General features: G+C 41.7%; 1 protein-coding gene across 14 annotated transcripts in view; it reads left to right on the top strand.

Annotated features, from left to right (window-relative positions):
* LOC133504477 (rap1 GTPase-activating protein 2-like) overlaps nt 1-22,459 on the top strand; it is a 94,763-nt gene that overhangs the window by 62,683 nt on the left and 9,621 nt on the right. For 5 of the 14 annotated variants that reach the window (XM_061826732.1, XM_061826728.1, XM_061826724.1 and 2 more), the window contains 8 exons: nt 6,745-6,829; nt 14,144-14,179; nt 20,535-20,567; nt 21,032-21,064; nt 21,173-21,394; nt 21,505-21,608; nt 22,180-22,258; nt 22,364-22,417. In XM_061826732.1, the coding sequence (XP_061682716.1) occupies nt 6,824-6,829; nt 14,144-14,179; nt 20,535-20,567; nt 21,032-21,064; nt 21,173-21,394; nt 21,505-21,608; nt 22,180-22,258; nt 22,364-22,417 (567 nt within the window). In that variant the 5' untranslated portion in view covers nt 6,745-6,823. The other 9 variants (XM_061826726.1, XM_061826730.1, XM_061826725.1 and 6 more) reach the window with 7 other exon arrangements.

Raw genomic sequence — 22,459 nt, 5'->3', positions numbered from 1 at the left:
TAAATGCTATTAATGCCTGATCAAAGACGACTTGTCAGTAATTAAAAAAAAAAATACAAGAACAGGACACACGCATACAAACACATTAGAGCAGTCGAGCACAGACTATTGAAAAGTTCCCACATCTGCCTCACAGTTTTGAGGACCTGGGCTCAAATCCGACCGCGCCTGTGTAGAGTTTGCATGTTCTCCACCGAGCCTGCGTGGATTTTATCCAGGTACTCCGGTTTCCTTCACCGAAGTCACTGATGGTGTAGTGGAACACACGCCTGCCTTTGGTGCAGGCAGCGAGGGATCGATTCCTGCTCAGTGACGGTGTCGATATCTGCCCTGCGATTGGTTGGGGACCAGTTCGGGGTGTAGTCTGCCTTCGCCCGAAGTTAGCTGGGATAGGCTCCAGCGCTCTCCCCGGATAAATGCAGAGGGGTTGCGTCACAAGGTCATCTGGTATTAAAAACTGTGCCAAACAAATATGAGCGTTCATCTGAGATGACACACTGTGGGGGCCCCTAACGGGAAGAGCCAAAAGAAATACACACATAGTCCAGTTTCCTTCCACGTCCCCAAAATATGCACGGTACTGGTAGTTTAACTGAAGCCTCTAAATTGCCCTAAAATGTGAGTATGAGAGCAAATGTTTATGTTTATATCCTGCAATTGGCTGGCGACCAGTTCAGGGTGCCGCCTCTCGCCCAAAGATATCCGGGATAGGCGCCAGCATGCCCGCGACCCTAGTGAGGATAAGCACTTCAGAAAATGGATAGATGGATGGTTTTCAAGACCGTTGCATGAGTCTCAAAATGAAACATTCTGCTAACGTTGACTAGAAACATCCAAGAACAGGGGTCACCAACTCAGTGCCCGCGGGTGAATAGTAGCCCGCGAGGTATGTGGGCCCCAAATTGTTACTATTATTTGTGCTTTAAATTCTGAATCTGACTTGCTTATGTGAATTAATATTTTAAAATACCTGTAATGTCATTTAGTACAATAAATTAAAACTACTACTATGTACGTGTAATGAACTGAGTCTGAAATTTGCCGCAAGCAGGTCCCGTAGCCCTTCATACGATCAGTGCTCACGAAGTAGCCCTCAGCCTTAAAAAAGGTTGCTGAGCCCTGCCCTAGAAAGTCCATTATTACTGACTAAGTCATTAGGTACAGTATTTACAAACAAGTCACCAGCATATTTCAAACAATTCCAATCACATTTTTACCACCCTGTGCTTAATATATCTGAATTTAACCTTCAAAATGGGTCATTGCGTTAAGGGGGAAAGCGGTATACTGTAAAGTGTAAGTAATGTTTGTGTCTGCATTTCTTGACCACCTTACGCAGTTTTTCCCTTGTCCTGTATTCTGCTCTGGCAGTAATATTTTTTTTTCACTGACTCATTGGTATTTCCATTCCTCGATCACTCAATGTTTCTCCCCCAGCGCTCAATTACTCTCTTTTATTAAACTGCTCACTTACCTCTTGTGTATTTTACAACTTTTGTAATGAGAGGTTACTGGGGGAACAAAGTATGGCAACAAAGAAATATGAATATGTATCATTACCGTAAACCTGCACCCATGCACGCTTGTTGGGATGTCTGTTTGTTAATAACAGTCAACCTTGTATCAGGGTGTAATGGATAAGATAACATTGTCCCTAACAAGTGTCCAGAGACCCCCCCACATAAAAAAAGCCAGCCCTGCTTGAGGATTGAAAGCTCTATTTTTAGTCTGCAGATTCATTTATTCACTCTCCATAGCGAGCTCTCTTTCAGCAATCTGTCTGACATCCATTCACCCGGTGCCTCTCCCTCCCTCTCAATAGCGCTCTCTTCGTTTCTGCAGGACCTTTTTTTTTTTTGCTTCCAATGTGTTTAGCTAGTCAGCTAGTCTGAAGTAGTGAGGTGATATTTCAAAAGGAGAATTCAGTGTCCTCTTGACATAGTTGACAGATTGACAGATTCTTTTGGTCTCAGGGATAGCTGGGAGACCATGCAAGCTCCACACAGGAAGGGTAGATTTGAACCTCGGACCTCAGAACTGTGAGCTGGATGTGCTAACCAGTCTCTGACTGTGCCAATGTCATGCCTAGTTTTCATCCATCCATTTGCTTACCTGCTTATCCTCACAAGGGAGTGCTGGAGCCTATCCCAGCTGTCAACGGGCTGGAGGCAGGGCACACCCTGAACTGGTTGCCAGCCAATCGAAGGGCACGTGGAGACAGACAAGAGTCGCACTCAGAATCACACCTAGGGGCAATTTAGAGTGTCCAATTAATGCATGTTTTGGGGTTGTGGAAGGAAACCAGAGTTCCCGGAGGAAACCCACGCAGGCACAGGGAAAACATGCAAACTCCACACAGGTGGAGCCGGGGTTTGAACCCCATTCCTTAGAACTGTGAGGCCAATGGTCTAACCTCCACTGCACTGCACTGCTCCACTGTGCCGTTATTTTAAGTGGGAGGGCTAAATGAACTAATTTGATGTCATTGTTATGTGCAGTCTGCATGACACCCTCAATTATATTGAGCAACAGGCCTCTGCCCCTCCTTACATGCCAGCATCAGCCCCTCCAAGTGCTTATCAGAGCCCTAACTGTCATCCACGTCCATGTAATGTCACTCACTGCTCCGTGCGTGTGCACACTTAGTGTAGATACACAAGTATGCTTGTACATACACACACACACACAATCTGGCAACAGCTCTTGTCTCTTTCCATTTCCTCCACTTATGCTTTGATGAACTAATTAGAAAGACTACCAGCTGCATAACTGGCCAGTCAACATGAGGATCAGGCTTCTTATCAAGCTTCATGATAAATATTAGGCCTTACTGGAAACAGAGGTATGACAAAAGCCATCAGGATAAACCGTGACTGTGATGGCGGGAAGTACTAGACCTCTACAAATGACATCCACAACAATGCACACAGGTCTACTGGTACCTCTGTAACAGTGTCGATGAAAACTCACCATTATGATTTTGGAAGATGTTTTGATACGGGTGGAGAATGTTCTGCCTTGTACTGAGATTCCAAAAATGTTGATTGAGTTCACTTGTATCAATTTCATGCACTGTTAAAGGGCATGCTGCACAGTTGCCGACCAGTTTAAAACTGGGGCGACGCCCTATTTTTTTGCGCTGTAGGTTGTCCTGTTGGTTTTCAACCACCCCCCGCCACCAAAAAATGGCGCATTACCCACAAGTACAAAATAAAACTTAAAATGATGGAAATGGAAGTATTAGCTGAAGAGGCAAACTAACCGATGATATTTCCCCGCAATGTTTGTGATGACGTTTTTGACTAACAACTCCCTCACACATTCAAAGAAACTGCGCTTCTGGTTCCGTTATATAAACTGAGTAAGGGGGGAAGATGACTGCAGTCTGATGGACTGATAATTTGTCATAAAAAACATATTTTGGTTAATTTCATCATTGCCTCCTCCTTGCCACAACAACCACGGGAATTGTAAAACACAACAGTGGCGGTTTCTACCTGCTTTTCAGACCTGATATGTAAAGATCCTAAACATGTTGCTGCAATCCATCTCGGGCATCCCAACGGCGCGTAAAAATGAGGCAATTTTATCCACTTGCCAGATGTAATCTTGGGTGCGCCAGGTTACTAGATCAGCTTCCACATCTGTTTGCCTGCACAATCAAATTTCAAAAGTCAGCCTAAACTAAATCAGGCAAGAAATGGCCAGCTGCTCTGGGAATTAAGGGGAGAGTGGTGTGACATGCTTCGTGAAGACTCGCACACTTATTGTGATGACTTTCACGAGCTTCACCTGCAAGGAGGGTCATGGCTTATTTCTACCAAAGCATTTGTTAGTCTTGTAGAGCAAAGAAGAATGAAATAATACATAACAACTCTAAATTTTTCCACACAATATTAAAAAAAATCACCCTCTCAATTTACTATTCACATTTTTCAGGTGGAGTTGTTTTGTTTGTCTTTGTGTGTGTGTCAATTACGTAAAATGATCAGTATGATCTTAATAAACCCTTGAAAGCAGACTACCGCTGGACCACAAGATGCTGACCTTGGCCCATGTGCGAGCCAACTGGGACTACAGTTTGTGAATTCATTTAAGGCCATGTTTAATAAATAGCAAGTGTCGTTAAAAAGTCGTTAGAGCACAAACAAAAAGACACGATTGTTGCAACCAGTACAACCTGTAATTTATCATCGTAGTAATGCGATAATATAATAGTCGTTAGTGCACAAACAAAAGGGCATGACAGTTGTAACCAGTACAACCTGTAATTGATGATAATATTATATTTACTTTTACAGTCTAATTCACCTGTATACCAGAAGAGAATCCTTTCTATAGTGTGATGGGTTTGAAGTGTGCATGAGTATGGCACAAGGTTTCAAGCACTATTACAACATCCGAGAAGGTGCCTTACAAGACTTCGGGATGTGAGTCACTAGTTGTGTTCACTGGGCTAACTGTAAGAAACGATGCACCGCCACGGCGAAGCCATCTTTAAATTGCACTCATGTTTCTGATAAAAACGATACAAGATTTCCCGGCAGCACCTGAAGCATCAGAGAACGTTGCAAAAGATCACGCTGATTTAGTCTTGTGGATTAGTTCATATTAAAAGTTAAAATGGTATTTTCCCGTATTCTTCTCTTCCATAACCTTTCTTCTTTGATATAGTCAAAAGCTCGGTAGACAGAGTTACCAGATGTGAGAGACCCCACACATAATTATACATCCTGGGTGTTAGTTCCTTTTGTTCTTAAACGCAACTCACCACAAATGACTTCATGATCTGTCCACCCAGAAAGAGCCTCATCAGCAAAACCGGTCGTCTTTCGAGATCTAACGCGACCCTCCATTGTTGCAGCGTGTTTTAATCTTTTTAAACTGACTTAACAGTTTGTTCGGTACGTCACCATGGCAACCATTGTTTTTAGGCCGGAAAACGAGCGGCCCAGGAAAAGCCGCAGACCCTCGCTTTCAACAGTTTATTGAGTGGGACAACCCGTTTTAGCCAGAAAACAATTGAACCAAAGAAGGCAGGAAGGAGAACTTCTTTGCATTTGCCCGTGGCAGAAGGCAGGCTGCCACTAACGCAGTGGATGGATTTATCTGGTACAGCGATACATCTGAGCTGGGCTTTTTCTGGAGAACTTGATGAGCAGCAGTAGGAGTCAGGTGAACCCCCTACAGCTCAGTGAATGTAGGTCAGCTTCAAACCGTGATCCCAAAAGTACAGGGAGCGGGGGTGGGGGGGGGTTCAAAAATACAAGGAAAACCACAACTACAATGAAACCTGAATTTGACCAAAACTGAAACCCTGAAAATGAACCAAGAAAAACAAATTCCTGGGGCTTAATCGCCGTTCATTTCTAACAGGCGAGCAAGCTAGTCTGCCAACATCGGCTCTGCCTCCATTAGCACCAAAGAATTCACATGTACTAGCATTGTTCTAAAGTTACCTTTTTCTTTTTTGGCTCATATTAAATCTTCAAAATCATCTAACCCTAAGTAGTGCCATTGAGTAAATCAAGGATAAGAAAGTCTGTTTACGTTCTGGACCTGCAAAACTTTGCATATGCAATTAGCTGATGACCATGGTCTGGTTAATGTTTTGTTGATTTTTTTTTTTTTTTTTTTTTACTGATTGTTATTTTCAAAAGACTTCATACAAAGAAAACAATAATAAATAAAGCAGAATGGGGGTCCATTACCAGTTGATTTGACATACTATACATCTAAGTGGTCACTTTCTCAATAGTATGTATACTGTAAATAACATAAATTATCATTTATCATAGGTATGTCTATTGAACATCGTCAAGTCAGGGCCTTCCAACTTGCCACTACCGGTAGTCTTAATAAATATTTATCCCCTTTTGCATATTTGATTCAGCAAAGTCATTGACATCTAAGATTTAGTAATTCAAGCAGATTTCAAACTTAAGACTGCCTCCAGGAGGTCATGGACACATCTCCAAAATGGAGCCACAGAGGGACAATTGCCCAAGATCAGTTGAGTCTGATTTAAAGTAACTGTTAAATACATGAATCGATTTCCCATTGCCTCTATTTTATGTGATTATAAATGATACTTAAAATCTGTTACCACTGCTTCATATTACTTTCGGTGTTTTCTTTGAGAGTTCTGTAGCATATGTTGGCTGGCAGCATTTTGTTCCCTTTCTTGCTTGGAAAACCGATATTCTTTGACTACACGTATGATCCTTGCCAGGGAGGTCAGGCTCTTTTGTGTGTGTGTGTGTGTGTGTGTGTGTGTCTGTGTGTGTGTGTGTGTGTGGTGTGTGTGTGTGTGTGTGTTGTGTGTGTGTGTGTGTGTGTGTGTGTACTTGTACAATTTACAGACAACAAACTTTGTGGAGGTGTGAGGGATTTTTATTTCTGCATCGAACCAGATCAAAGTTCAGATGCTGTGCTTTCTTCACACCTTGATTTTTCAGTTTAGCCTTGAGACCCTTACAAATTTAACACTCTAATCCTTTGAAAGACCCACGACTCAATGCGGTGTTTTGGCAATCCACAAGGATACTGTGTACTCCTACTCTAGCAATCTAGCCTGTATAACAAATCCTGCAATGCCCATCATCTGCAACGATGCAAGAGGATCAACCCTGAGCATTTCACAGCCACATTTCTCACTGCATTGGCCAACGGCTACATGATGTCACCCTTCATCTAAATGTGCATAAACATCAACTGAGTGACATTTTTGTATCCTGTCTCCAGGAAGCAGGAGCTACTGAACATCTCTCACGTCCCTCAAGGAGAATGTCCTCCATCGCCACCTCGCACCGCTCCCCCCAGCATGAAGGTAGGATGCGCACGCAAACGCGTTTCAGCTAAACAGTTTCTTGGTGGCATCTTTGGCTACAAGACTTGATGGGAAGGGAAATCTATTCTGTGGTTTTACCGCTGATGGAGCATTTCGGTGTAGGGGAAGAATGTCAGCGATGTTGATGAAACCTTAAAATTTATGTGACTACAAATCACATGTGTCCTCCAAGTATTTCATTCCATAAGCTGTCCTGAAATGGAAACTTTTTTTTTTTTTAATATTAGTAATCTAGATATACTGTATGGACGGCATGGTGGTTCAGCTGGAAAGCGTTCACTTCACAGTTCTGAGGTCCCAGGTTTGATCTCAGAAATGGAATTTGCATGTTCTCCCCGTGCCTGTGTGTGTTTTCTCCGGGCACTCCGGTTTCCTCCCACATCCCAGAAACATGCAACATTAATTGGACACTAAAATCGCCCCGAGGTGTGATTGTGAGTGCGGCTGTTTGTCTCTATGTGTCCTGCAATTGGCTGACAACCAGTTTAGGGTGTAACCTGCATCCTGCCCGTTGACAGCTAGGATAGGCTCCAGCGCGCCCCGTGACCATTGTGAGGATAAGCGGCCAAGAAGATAGATGGATGGATGGATATACCGTTTGAATTTTTTGCCGCCTATTGTCAATCTCCTTTTATTTATCCATCAATTAGTTGTTTATTGTTAATAATATGATGAGGTGATTATATATTTATATAGCCATCCAAAGGAAGCTATATCTACAATGTGTCAAATGTTGAAGTTTAATGACACCCCTGCTTTAGGTGATGTAATTTTTGTGACACTCATGTCTGCCTTTTGCATTTCTGTTTGTAGCTAATCGATTAGTGTTTTCTCATGCCAGAACATGTTGGGGAAAGAAATCGATTGCAATCAAATCACCTGTGTGAGGAGGATTAATAATTAATTATTTGGCCAATGGGATTGCGACAGTTAAATGTGCCCAAGTTCCGTTTGTGCATGACTCCGCGGTTGGCGAAGCACAAAGAAACTGAAACACAGGAAGCTATCACGTGTGCTTTTTTTAGGAAATCAATTTAAGTGTTTTATGAGTCATTTTCTTTGTTACGGTTTTCCTGATAGAAGATTTTTGCACGAGAGCTGACGTGCAGAGTAATATATATAAGAAATATGTCCCCACAGAAACCCTTTTCTCTTTTGACAGCATGCCGCCTTCAACAAAGCCGTAATTACTGAGAGAAATAGTGTGGAAAGGAGGAACAGAATTGATGGGTGAATTCTGCTCATGACATCAGGCACACAAACTGACTGAAATATGGAAAATTCATGAAGAAGCCCATCTGTGTGTGTGTGTGTGTATATATATATATATATATATATATATATATAACCGCGGAACAAATATGGATATATTCAATACCACATTCACACGTGACCCATGAGAAGCATGACCCGACCTGACCGGAAATCTCTCTAACTAAATGATTGATTTAATTCGTGATGGTGTTGAAAAGAAATATACTGTATGGCTAATTCTGTTTAGATTTTGAGGGTTGGGATTCGGGGTTTGGAGTTACGGGTTTTACAAAGGCTACATGCCTGACCCCCTACCTATAAGATACAGCAGGGCTCAGCAACCTTTTTGAGGTTGAGGGCTACTTGATGAGCACCGATCGTGTGAAGGGCTACGTGACCTGTTTGTGGCAAACCTCACACATTTCATTATACGTACATAAAATATTTGTTTTAATTCATTGTATTATATGACAGTCACTCATGGTGTAGTGTCAACACACGCCTGCCTTTGGTGCGGGCAGCGTGGGATCGATTCCCGATCAGTGATGGTGTCGATATCTGCTCTGCGACTGACTGGCGGGCAGTTCAGGGTGTAGTCTGCCTTTTGCCCGAAGCTAGCTGGGATAAGCTCCAGCTTTCCCGCTACCCTAGTGAGGATAAGTGCCTTGGATAATGACATGACATTCCAGGTATTTTAAAAATGTAATTCACATAAGCAAGTCAGATTCAGAATTTAAAGCAAAAATAATGGTAAAAATTTGTGGCCTGTGGTCTTTTTAGAACAATCTATAGAACCTTTACAAACCTTAATTGGTCCTCGCAGGGTACTAATGCCCGCGGGCACCGCGTTGGTGACCCCTGAGATACAGCATGCACAGTTATTTACCTATCAAATCCACTTATGCTCAATGATGCTGCTTACAGAAGATTTTGTTTGCACACTGTGTTTATTTTCTCGATCCTCACACAGATGGACACTTGATAATCAAACATAGCAGAAGTAGGATCAGAATATGACAGAGGCACCGAGGCACTGCTTCTCTCCAGAAGGCTGATTTGGAAACCATAATAAGTTCCTGTCAGCTCAAACCCATGCCAACATCAAAAACAAGTCTGCTTTGTCCAGAGGTTCACTCTCAGGTTATCACCCAAGCACCAGCAACACTCTTATGGACAAATAAAAAGGAATAGAAATATAAAAAGAAAAACACGTTTTTTTTGTTTTTTTTTTGCGGGTAGCCAACCCCGTGTAGGACTCGAGCCTGAGTGAATCCAATTGCTTCTGGTAACGCAGGAAGGAAGGCAAGATTTTAAATGTAATTCAAAAATCAAAATGGTGATGTAACCGGTACATGTGGCATGTAACTAGATTAGACCCATCCTCTTCGCTGGAAATTTACAGTTATTATTGAAATACATTGTCCGGAATAGCTGCACACATCTAGTAGCCGGTGCAGCACAGCCAGATGGGCCAGATCATTTCGAAACACCAGTATTGTTTCCATCTTTGATGAAATAGTGCATAATCCGCAAGAATTTAGTTTAGGGTCATTTTATTTTCTCGTGTATTTATTTATAGTTATTTTTTGCCAAAAGACCACTCTATAATGTTATACAGTGCAGTATGTTCACTGTAGAGACACTGAAGGAAACCATGCAAGGCTAAGCTAAGCTGCATGTGTGCATGCATGCACGCATGTGATTTTTGAAGAAAGATGCACACTGGCGCAACCTGTTTGGTGCTTCGTCAACTGTCTGACCTGACTTTCCTGTTTAAGGCATTGGCTTTATAAGATTAGACAAGGATTAAACGCGGGCAACAGAAAGGGAGTGAATGCGAGATGGAGCCAGACAAATGTCACAGCGGGGATGTAAATTGAATGTTTTAGCAGCTGCCTCTAGGATTTGTCCCCATTTGGAGTCACAGAAACAACCAGGTACTGAATTATTGGAATGAATTTGGCAAAATGTTTTCAGATCAGCTTTTTGAGTGGGACCGGGAAGTTACCCAAGTTGTTACGTGATCGCTATTTGAAGTACTGTGTTTAACAAGATTGATCAAAGATACAAAAAACTAAAACCTTAAATTGTGCTATACAAGCATGTCATGTTTATACTAGAGTTACGGTACTTCCACGAATGTGGGAGTGTTTCAAAGAAGTCTCTTTGAGTGAAGTATCGCATTTACGCACATGGTGTTTCAGCTCGTGGTATCAGTAGTTGTGAGTCTGACATGCCACTCCTCTGGAGAGTGGAGACACATGGACGAGACCAGCCGGAGGGCTGCCTCTCTGTGGCTTGCCCGACTTGGGATCAGGTATTTTTGAACTAGCCTTTGTTTAAGGTGCAAACAGAACAGAACTGCTGCAGATGTAGGAGGATGGAGAGTCATCCAGGCTTCTGGGGAAAAAAACAACATCTGAAAAATAAATGTAATCTGCCAAGCACGGTGACGCAGTTGTAAAGCGCTGGCCTCACAGTTCTGAGGACCAGTTGTTCGATCCCGGCCCTCCCTGTGTGGACTTTCCACATTCTCCCCGTGCCTGCGTGGGTTTCCTCCCTCCGGTTTCCTCCCGCATCCCAAAAACATGCATTAATTGTACACTCTAAATTGCCCCTAGGTGTGATTCTGAGTGCGACTGTTGTCTGTCTCCATGTGCCCTGCGATTGGCTGGCAACCAGTTTAGGGTGTACCCTGCCTCATGCTCAGGTGACAGCTGGGATAGACCCTTGTGAGGATAAGCGGCTAAGAAAATGGACAGATGGACAAATGTAATCATGGAATTGACAACAACTATTGGACTAAATATGAAGAGAGCAGGGCTTTTATATTGATCATTACCGTGGCGCGGGTTATGGAAGGCACCTCCATGAAAATCTTTCTAAAGATAAAATACTGCTTATTATTCAGCTACCCCAAACTATGGTCCCAGACTCTTTGTCATTTCAAATTCATCCTCCAATATTACCCTTAAATTCTAACTAAGCTTATGTTTTTTTTTTACTTAGTACGGTAAGTAGACACTTAATCTTGCAAATGATGTTTTATATATTTATTATTTCCATGCCTTCACTTATTTTTGTCATCGTTTCCCCACTTTTGTTTAAGATCACTTAACTACAAACATAAGTATCATACAGAGATAACCCAAGTAAACATAACATGCAGTTTGTAAATAGTGATTTTATTTATGAAAGGAAAAAAACTACCTGCCCCATTTGGATGATATATTAGGGCATACAAAAAGATCATAAAAATAAACAGATGGGCGTGTATATTGCAGGTGCGTGTTTCAAAGAATTTACCAATAAATCAGGTGATATGCAGCGGGAATTTGCTGTAATACCATCGATGATGGCAGTAGCTCTTTTACATGTGATTTTATGTATTTATTTGAACAGTTAGTATGTGCAATACTCTTGCAGAGATGCCTGGCGTGTGTTCAATGAGGGGACTGACACGTTCCCAACTCAAACCGCTGCACAGTTGCCTTAAAATGTATGAAAGAAATTGAGCTAGCTTGACATGTAGGACCGTATCCAGGACTACAGTATACTGTAATTGTTTTACGTAACGTTTGCATGAATTGAACATGAATTCCAACAGCCGTTAAATGTCATTCAAGCTGGCAGACAGACTAATTGCCCCACCAAGGATCCCACATTAATTAAAAAATAAAATAAGTAAGAGAAGTAATGGAAGGGTGGAAGGCAATAAAAATGAATGATGAATGGAAAGGTCTGGGTTATGCATAAAGTACAAAACTGATTCACTTGAAATGTGGAATAGTTGCCCGTTTGCAAAGCTCTTACTCTTTTAGGATAATACAACAGAACTAAGGGCTATGCAGTGTACTCCTATTCTCATTCTCCCATCTTGTCATCTTACACACCCACCACATGTAAACTGTGAATGAATGTGCATACGCCAAAAATGCAAATTATGAGGCTGGCTGGAGATAATGAAGCACACCGTTTTCCTCAGACTTGTAAATGTCATTGAAATCTATTGAGAGGGGAAAAAAACACTTTCAAATGAAAATACCTTAGGTAACAGATTTGTCAAGGGAGCTGGGAGGTGCACACGAGAACATTTAAGGAGAACGTATTGACATTTTGATGACATGGCATCCAAGCATAAATAAATCAATAAAAATGCAATAGCTACAGTTACTCATCATTGTGCCATTATGATGGCTTTATTGTTGAAGGCTGCAAAGTCTGCAAATGCAACTTCAGCTGACGGTACCATGTTTGAAGCAGAATTGAACAGGTGAAGATAAAAATAATTCTTCACCCTGAACTGGTTTCCAGCCAATCGCAGGGCACATTGAGACATACACCCGAACTCACAATCACACCTACGAGCAATTTAAAGTGTCCAAATAATGTTGCATGTTTTTGGGATGAAACCGGAGTGCCCGGAGAAAACCCACGCAGGCACGTGGAGAACATGCAAACTCCACACAGGCAGGGCCGGGATCAAACCCGGGCTCTCAGAACTGTGAGGCCAACGCTTTACCATCAGAACCACCATGCCGCCTAACAATTTATATCACGAATAAAATGCTCCTATAGCCAACTCCCAGATCCTCTTTGATCAGCTCAATCAAATATTTGGTGCACTCCCTTTGCATACATTTGATAGCTTTCCAGAAGTCCCTTTCTACGTGTGGTTTATATATATATATATATACATACATATACAATATGATGTTCTTAGCTTCCAGTTGTTGATTTTACCATACAGCCTGTGAAGCGTGAAATGTATACCTTGGCAGGCGAATGGTTGGATTTAATAGGAAACACCCACATTTTGGGGTTTCCTCACACAGATAGCATATGGCATGAAGTACAGGACAGTAAACAGTAAACGATAGACTGGGACCGAGTAGTACACTGCTTTTTTTATATAAGTTTTTGTGTGTGTGTGGCTTTACATTAAATGAAGGTTAGTCAATCTGCTTACTCATTCTTTTCAAAGTAGAATACGCTGCTCATAAAAGCAAACGCAACCGTCTTTTTTCCACTTTTGCCGACACTTTTGCGGAAGAGGTACAATAAGAAATCAGGTCATTGTAATTGATGTTCGAAATATACAATGCTAAAAGGAAAAAAATCCAAATTTAATTGATAAATATTTCTTGTTAATGTTGTGAGAGACTTAAACAGAAGGCGCTTGCTATCTTTTTTTTTTTTTTTTTTTTAGTTCTCCCTAGTGACTCCCATTTTCCATCCTGTCTATCCTGTTAATATTAACCCTGTGATAAGCCTGCCAGAAGTCTGCGCTGCATGAAGGTGGAGGCAGCGGCAGTAAATTTATGAGTTTTCATCAAAAGTAAATTCAAGTCACACTGGTTTTTATCCGTGCTCTCAAAATGTTGGAATCGACAGGTTTTTTTTAACTACTGGAAGAACTCCAACGCTTGTAAAATGTCTTTGAAGCCATTTCCGTCTTGAAGAGCTGCACTTCGAGGGTATGATTGACTTTGAGGTCACATCCTTCTTTTATTCGGAAGGGTGAGATTTTTGTTGGATGTTGCAAAGCGGTGTGCGAATGCTGTGTTCCAGTTAACGTGAACTCTTTATGATCACGTTTATTTTTGTTCCCATAATTTCATGAAAGACGACCCAAAACCTGCACGAACAGTAGCGCGCATGCCGTTTTCAGCGTCACTGCTTGATTGGATGTCAACATGGGAACCCCTGGGATGAGGATGTGTAAATGCATTTATGGAAGCAGCCATATACTTGTTTATGTGTCTACACGGTCCTCCCGGAGGAAGTGGTTGCTTATCACTGTGTGTGCACATGGGTGTGAGAAGAGGCGTCTTTTCACTTGACTCACTTATTTTAATGCTGCAAGAACACAATGAACTTGAGCGCCAGGCCCGCTGCTGCCAACACGGCTCATGTTGTGAATGCGGATTTAGGTCTTTATTTTGTAAATTTTTGACTGTATGATTGATGTCAATATACTGGATTGATGAGTCCACAGTCAGTTTTTTTTTTTAATTGTTGTTTTCCTCTTTCCCCCAGTCTGCAGAATTCTTCGATATGCTGGAGAGGATGCAGGTATGAGCTCATGCTATTGTCATATTGTCTTTGTAGAGCTTCCCCAATGTTAACACCACACAAAGGTATCGACTGTTTTCGACTGATGTCACACACCTTCCGATTTAGAACGCGGGCGCCATTTTGGTTTGGTGAATTCAAATAAACGAACCGTAACTAAGCAGGAATCATTTCAGAAAGGCATATGAATGGTGGCGCGCTGCTATGTTATCGGTTGCTCAAACGAAAGCGACTTTCTTTCGACTGCCAGCTGTGATCAAGAACCAGTGCGAGAAAACCGAGCAGTTAGCAAACAAACGGCGACAACTGTGGCTGTTTCGTATGAGCAGAGCTGATCTAGCAGCCTAGTCATTCCCTTACGTCCGAGTTTGCTCGGAGCATTTTTCTCTTGGTAAGCACTGGATAACTTTTGGAATTTCACACCTACTTAGCAATAACTAAGTTCTGTGAAGTTGAAGTATTCTTTAGGGCCAAGGGCCTACATAATACTCGTGTGTGAATGCAATGCATGTCTCCAAAATCTGTATTTTCTGTTTCACTATAATAAGTTTGCAAAAACGGGTTACCGCACTGCCAGCTGTTCGTGAGTTGAGTTAAAAATGTAGCCGTGGAAGTGGAGAAAAGGGTGCGGGATCCACTTGGGACTCGTCCCGGTCGAACCTCTCTCTCTCCCTCTCGATAACAAAAACGAAAATAATCATCCACACCTCTTTCCTTGGTATAATCAACATAATTTAACACAACGCTGACTGTAATCACGCGGTACATATTGAAATTGCATTGTGCCCTACACTAACTTTGGCATTGTGCTTACAATGGATACCGCCGCATCATGAACCTAGATTGATGAAATTGTTGAAGGCCTCTAGACCTTTGTTATTCTTTAGTTAGTCCACGTTATAAGCGCTTGTCAAGAAGAGGAGATAGTTGACAATGTCTGGATAGGATACCGACGCTCACATTTGTGTGCTCCATTTGTGTTTCTCCAAGCATTATGGGTCGATATTGTCGATCAAAGCACACTTCTTGTCGTAACGGTTTCTTGAAACAACATCTAATGAGCCCGATAACTTTCCAGTCTTTTTAGCCATCATGCGTCACTTTTAATAGTTGTACAAACATTTGTGTCACTCCGGTCTGTGTGCAAAAGCCATAGAGTGAACGGTGGGTCAGTGGAGTCAACCCATTCAACATGGCCACGTGCCCCGGATGTAGTAATGTGGTCAAAAACAGTCTATTGCGAGGCACCATTTTGTAAATGAATGGTTGAAATTGGACGCCTCGATTTCTCTGGTCCTTATTTTAAGCATGCAATATATGTGGACGGGTTATCTTGTTGCAACTTTGTGGAATTGGTGAAGGTCCTTTTTGTGTTCCAACTTGCATGAGTGCATTGTTGAGGAAGAACGAGTGACATGCAAGTACATATTATGTGCATTTGCCCAGGCCTCCTCATACTTTAGTGCATTTTGTGTGGGTGTCACCCTTTCATTTCCTTTGTTTTAATTTCTTCTTTTGATTGGCGCAAATGTGCAAAAGAAGGAACTCACACCACGAGTGCTAAAACAATGTCTGGAATATGGATTTAATATGCGTGATCATGACTGACTGTTGCATTTCTCTTACCCAAATCTAGTTAAACATGGAAAGATGAATCAAAGGTTAATGAAATCAATGTATGTCAACCAGATGGGTGTTCTTGCTTGCTATTATTCATCAGTTAGCATGCAGCCTTGCAAAAGATAGCTCTGCTGAATAACTTCTCATTCTCTGTATGGAATTTATCGATTTTTTTTTTCTTCCTTTCTGTGACCCCTTTGTTCCCTCTGCGGGCTCCCAAGGACACAGGCTCTCAATGGTGTGAGCACAGATGCGGGTATAAAAACCGAGAGGGGGGTGTGAAGGGTGAGGTGGGAGGAGGAGGAATGAAAAGCACAGAAATGTGAAGGGGAATGGAACAAGTGGTGAAAAGAGGATCTCTAAGAGAGAGAAAGATAGAGAGGGGGGAAAAAAGCATTTCTCAGGTTTATTTAGATGTAAAAATGTTTTGAAGGCTTAAGAGTTGATAGACCTCAAAGATGGACAAAAAAACTCACTGATAAGATGCATTTGTATAGGAGCGTTTTCTACACTGGTGAAGAGTTACATAAAGGTAAATGTACTTTATTTGTCCCATCTCTGAGAAGAGCATGGGGCCAGCAACCCCGTCACGTTCACGGAAATTAAACGGCTGTTTTTAGCAGCTCAGTTGACTTAGCCTGATTGGTAAACACCTAAATGCCTCATTGCACTGCCTAAGTAGGTGACTTTAGCAGACAAATGCAGGAAATAAGGTAATAAGGTTTTATATATATATATATATATATATATATATATATATATGTGTGTGTGTGTGTGTGTGTGTGTGTTGTGTGTGTGTGTGTATTCTGAAACTCACGTGAGTTTTCCAACTACAAGTTTGTCTTAGTAAAAGTAGTCCTCAATAAGTCTGAGGCAAAAGTTACTCCACACTCTTCTCATTTTTTTTAAAGATGTTCATTAATATTATTTCCCCTTTCTTAAGTGAAAATAGGAGGTAAATGGTTTTATAATAAAGGACTACCCTAAAAGGATATGAAAGTACCTCGCAAAACAAACGATGCATTTTTTCATTTCTTAAAGATTACATCAGCAACGTGATTTGGAAACCTGAAATATTTTCTTTCGGCTTGTCCCTTTCGGGGTCGCCACAGCGTGTCATCTCAGATGAACGTACATATGTTTGGCACAATTTTTATGCCAGATGCCCTTCCTGACGCAACCCTCCTCAGGGAGTGGAGGCCCCAGTGGGATACGAACCCACAACCCCTGGTTTACCAAACCAGTGCTCTAAACACTGAGCTACTGGGCCTCAACCCTGAAATATTTAAGACTGAAAAACAAAATTTTAAAGACATCCATTGTGGATATTTCATGAAAGTGCAAACAAAACACAATACATTTTCCCACTGACGTAAGTTATTGCCTGTTACAATTACATATCAGTATGAGTACAGGGCTCCAGATTTATTTAGGTTTACTTTTAATAGGGCTTTAATACCCAAGAATAAAAAATGGTATGGTCCCCTCAGTCTTCATTTTACAGTAAAAGGACGTGACGGGATTTGGTTGGACTGACAAATCTGACCTCCCTGCGAATCAGTATATTTATCATTGTTTTGTTTTTTGTTTTTGTTTTTTCAGTACGTCTACTAGAAATCACTCTGTGACACGCAGGGTACGTTTTGAATGCTTTAGTGTCCAAGATGCTTCCTCGCCCAATTAAGCGTAATGAAAAGTAGATAAGTCTTACATCCTACTTGCAAAGTATTGTTTATAAATCCACGAGTGCAGGTCTGAGTGAAGACGACAGAGAGACACTTTGTGGGCGAGAACTGGAGAATGACAGCTAATCAATACAGCCGAATGATCAAATAGTCTGTTACACACCAAAAACTGTGGCCCTCATCCATCTTCTCTGAACCTTGGCTTGCATCGATCTGCTCTCTTGGGCTGTGCCAACAGAACTCAAGAATTGAGAACTGTGTGTCTCCTTCAATGCATTAAAAAGATGGCGCTGATGAATGTCACGTTTTTGGACCCAACCGCTTTCTCCCTCTTTCTCCCTCCTCTTCTTTGTCTCTGAGAGAGAAAATGGAATCCTCTTACGAGCGCCTTTGTGATCTGTTTTCTATTGTGGACAATGGGTCCCCTGTGACTGCAACTGCTGTGACGTCAATATCCACACAGACAGACACAGACGGACCATTACTGACACGCAAGCGAGTACATTTATGTATGATCTTGGTGGCAATGATGGCTTGATTCTGCTTTCAGAACTCACTTTGTACTCTTCAAGAGAAAATGTTCATGTACTGTGTGTGGTAATGTAGTCATCTATGTATACTTACGAAGCCCAAAATGAAGCACAAGCTAACGAGACTCCAATTACGAGCCATATCGTAAACTCTGCTTCTACAAAGACCTCGCTGACGTTTCTAAACAAGAGGTCATTTCAGGCCAATAGAGTCTTGAGATCCGAGCAACTCCACCATTTATTTTTTTGTACCCCATGCTTGAGGTACAAGCGCAGTATGCTGGCTGTGAACGCAACACTTTTTACAATAAGCTACAGTTCAGCAACATTTAATCAAAAACAGGCTTCAATCTTTTTTATTGCCAACTTTATTGTCAAACTAAATACATCGCTTGTGTATTTAAAATACCCGCTTATTAGCAAGCCTGTTCTGGTGGTTTAATCTTTTGATTGAACACAAAAGGTGCAGCAAGAACATGTAGACAGACAATTTAAGGGTTCTCACAGCTTTTTTATCTTCTGCATAAAACTACTAATATTAGTGCTGTCCTGAAGCGTTATTATGAATCCCACTTAAGTTATAGGCAGGACACTCCCTGCTACTATATGATTGTTAACAACTCAAGCAGGATTCATAGTAAGCCCATTAAGAGAATTCTCTCCACCTCTGTCTGTCCTATACTGCCCCGTCGTTCCCACGATGGGCACTCCTGACGGAGCAGCATTCAATTGATGCAATATGACATAAATGTATTTTAACATTCTATTTATGTTTTTACAATATAATGGAGTGTTATTTTGGTGGCACGGTGGCGCAGATGGTAAAGCGTTGGCCTCACAGTTCTGAAGTCCAGGGTTCAATGCCAGACCCGCTTGCGTGGAGTTTGCATGTTCTCCCCGTGCCTGCGTGAGTTACCTCCGGGCACTCCGGTTTCCTCCCACGTTCCAAAAATGTGCAACATTCACTGGACACTCTACATTGCCCCTAAGTACGATTATGAGTGCGGCTGTTTGTCTCCATGTGGCCTGCGATTGGCTGGCAACCAGTTCAGGGTGTACCCTGCCTCCTGCCTGTTGACAGCTGGGACAGGCTCCAGCGCTCCCCGCGACCCTCGTGAGGGTAAGTGGTGAAGAAAATTGATGGAGTGTTATTTTTCCCAATACTCATTACAATGTTCTTTTTTCCAAAGGGAAAAGATGATTTGCGACAACAAAGCAAAGTCGTATCTCAAGGCACTACTTTGCTTTTCTCAAAAGCGGATTTTATTTTTAAGTAAAAACCCAAATATAATGCACATTGCATACGCACACATTTGATGGAAAGCTTGAGGTGCCTTTGTGCTGCAGTGTCCCAACAACGCTGAATCACTTGTCAAATGCGAAAAGCAACATTGATTATGGCTGGTTTATGCTGATTTGCGAGCGAGAGGATGACCGTCTGTACCGCCTGCTTGGGTGTGGAGAAAAGCACATTAGCATGTATGACCCACTCTGTTTTCATCTGACTCAAGATAGAAGGTCCGAACAAACAGCGAGTGTCCTTGAATAGAATAGAAAATTAGGATTGTGACCGTATTGTTGGGCTTCACCAAAGTCTGTCAAGACTTGGCTATTACCAGGAATGTGATCCATGTTAGAGTCATGAAAACTTCTTAAATTGAATTGTTTGCACCCGTGTTTTTATGAATTACCAACGTCCACCAGCTGCTTCTAATTAGTAAGTTAGCAAGCTTTTTTTTTTTTCCGAACAACAGCACAAACTCAAGGGAACCACCAGTCAGCAAGGAAACGTGCACAAATTTTAAAGAGAAAAATGTTTTTGTACACAAAACTGTTCGTAAAGATCAGTGTCGCATTTAAGGTAGCCTGTAAAAATAAAAGGTGTTTTGACTTATTTTCATTATGAGCGGTTTGTTCGAGATTCACCGCAGCTCGACTGTCCGGTCCCATAAAAGGGTAAGTTGTCGTGTGAGGAATCAGTCGGAAAAATAATACGAAGAATAATTTAAACGGGAATATTACCGGGAAGGTCGTTGTGCTTTAATGTTTTAAGTTAAAGGCAATAATTATTTTGGACTGTCTTCTCACTCAGTGGTATAACTAAGGTTTGTTTCTTAGCTAATGAGAAAATGTCATGGATGCAATAAAAAATGTGGTGATTAGAATCAGCCAGCAGACGTTTCCATTTTAACTGACTATTGGTGTGAAGCGTAATCGAAGGCTGGATTTACACTCAATGCTTCAAGTGACAACATTTCAATTTATATTATTGTTTTGCTTTCAAGTAGCACAGTTCAGATGATGTTTAATCGCACCATTAATGCATAAGGTGAAGTTTAATGTATTTGATTATTTCTATGTTCTCACTGCCCAGTGTTGTCAATAATGGTTGAATGTAATGGCATTTTCTTGGAAAAAAAAACTTGAGACTAAAGCCATTTGAGACCTAATATTGGCATCGTTACAAATTAACCTCTGACCCATGTGCTTTTCCCGTCCTCATGCTGCAAACGGATTCAGGTCCCTAAAGTTGAAGAGACCAAAAAGTGGAAGGTGTGACCAGTCAGCAGATGCACTCACACTCATCAATTTGTGTTTTGATGTTTCCCCTTTGTATCTTTGTCCTCTTTGTCACCTCTCAAGGCTTCCGCAATAGAAAATCAATTGCTCCCTAATCTAACTGATCATAAGTTGCGGGAACTCCAACTGCTTCTTGAGCTGCTCTGGCTCTCACGACTGCAGAGTTAAAAGGATAGACAGATGGGCCTCAGCAGTATTTAGAGGTCGTACCCCGAAATTCTGCCAGTCTTTGCAAACAACCACAGGGCCCCAACAACCCTAAACTGCTAGACACACCTAAAGTGACGTTTGCTGAAGACTGCGCTACTTCAACTTTAGTTTAAGCTTACGTTTGATCTTTTTTACACATTGAGCTGTCATTTCCCATGTCAGTGTTGGTGTTGCATATCACATCACTTAACGTATGTTGAAATGGAAGTGTGCGTTGTCTTTCACAGGATGACTACATTCCTTACCCACGGATAGAAGAGGTGAGTCATCTCATCCACATCATTCATTTGATGTCAGAAGGTGTGTGGACTATTCTATGATCATTTTAAATATCAAATAGATCACATTGTTTTTAACACCATTTCAAGGTCCTGGAGAAAGGCGGCCCGTATCCCCAGGTGATCTTGCCGCAGTTTGGTGGCTATTGGATCGAGGATGTAGAGGCACCAGCTGGGACACCATCCTCTTCAGAGTCCAGTTTCTGTGAAGAGGATGACGAAGGAGAAGGTATGAGTCCTGGTGAAGAACACAGCTACCGTCTGGAGTGCAGCAGCACAGCCCGGGCCTACCGCAAGCACTTTCTGGGCAAGGTGTGTGTCTGTGTTTCTCCTCCAAAGCGCAATATATAGACCAGGTAGTTGTTGAAGCGTGCAACACTAACAAATGTGTCATCCGTGTTCGCAAATGTGACCTTGTGTAGGAGCACATGAACTACTACTGCACGGGCAGCAGCATAGGAAATCTCATCATGTCCTTAAAGCATGAAGAGGTTGAAGGGCAAGAATTACTCCGCATCATGCTCAGGTAATGACGTTCATTGGGCTTAGCGTACACTGACCAGCCATTAAGAGCCATACAAAATAACTGGGATAATAATGCTTAGTTTTGAATGACACGATCATAGGAATTAGAACACTGCGGTATATTTAATGAGTTGACACTGCGATTGTAGTTTCCAATTGTGTAAAACCGTACTGATACATAATGACCTGTCTAGTCTTTGGTTTCACTTAGTCAAAATATTAGCTTTCGACTAACTGAGTTAGTTGGATGCTTCTGTGCAGCACAAATGCCTAATAGGCAATGAAATTGTGGCCCACAAATGCTTTGACACTTTATTTTTAGCAAGCAATATTTGTTAATGAAGTGGAGGATGCAATTAAACCATTAACAGTTATTACTAATTTTTCACTTCCCAATTTAATGCATCTCTTGATCATAGTTTTCTTTCACACTAGGTAAATTGTGAGTCACGGCAAATGGTGCATTAAAAAAAAAAAAACGTTTATTGGTTCCATGCTAATACACTTTCCATTTTATCAAATTAAGTGCCTGATGGTCGCGTTTTAAAAGGCTTTCTGTGCTTTTGTTGCAGATCAAGGACCAAAACAGTCCATGATAGGATATCCTTAGTAGGCATTAACCAGCTTCCCAGTGTACCTCAGATTGCAAAAGTAAGATACACACCCATTAATAAACACTATTAATCCCTAACACAAGTGTTCTTTATTTGGGTTTTACTCAGAAATGACTTTTTCATGTATTTGTTGTGCTTTCAGCTTCTGTGTGACGATGCCACTGGATTGAAGTTCAACCCGGCGCTTTACCCTCGGGTAAGTGTATTCCCAAACCTCCCATCACAACCTTAATCTTAT

This window comes from Syngnathoides biaculeatus, chromosome 8 (genome assembly GCF_019802595.1).
Source record: "Syngnathoides biaculeatus isolate LvHL_M chromosome 8, ASM1980259v1, whole genome shotgun sequence".
NCBI classification, from domain to species: domain Eukaryota; kingdom Metazoa; phylum Chordata; class Actinopteri; order Syngnathiformes; family Syngnathidae; genus Syngnathoides; species Syngnathoides biaculeatus.
This window is presented reverse-complemented; position numbering and strand designations above follow the sequence as displayed.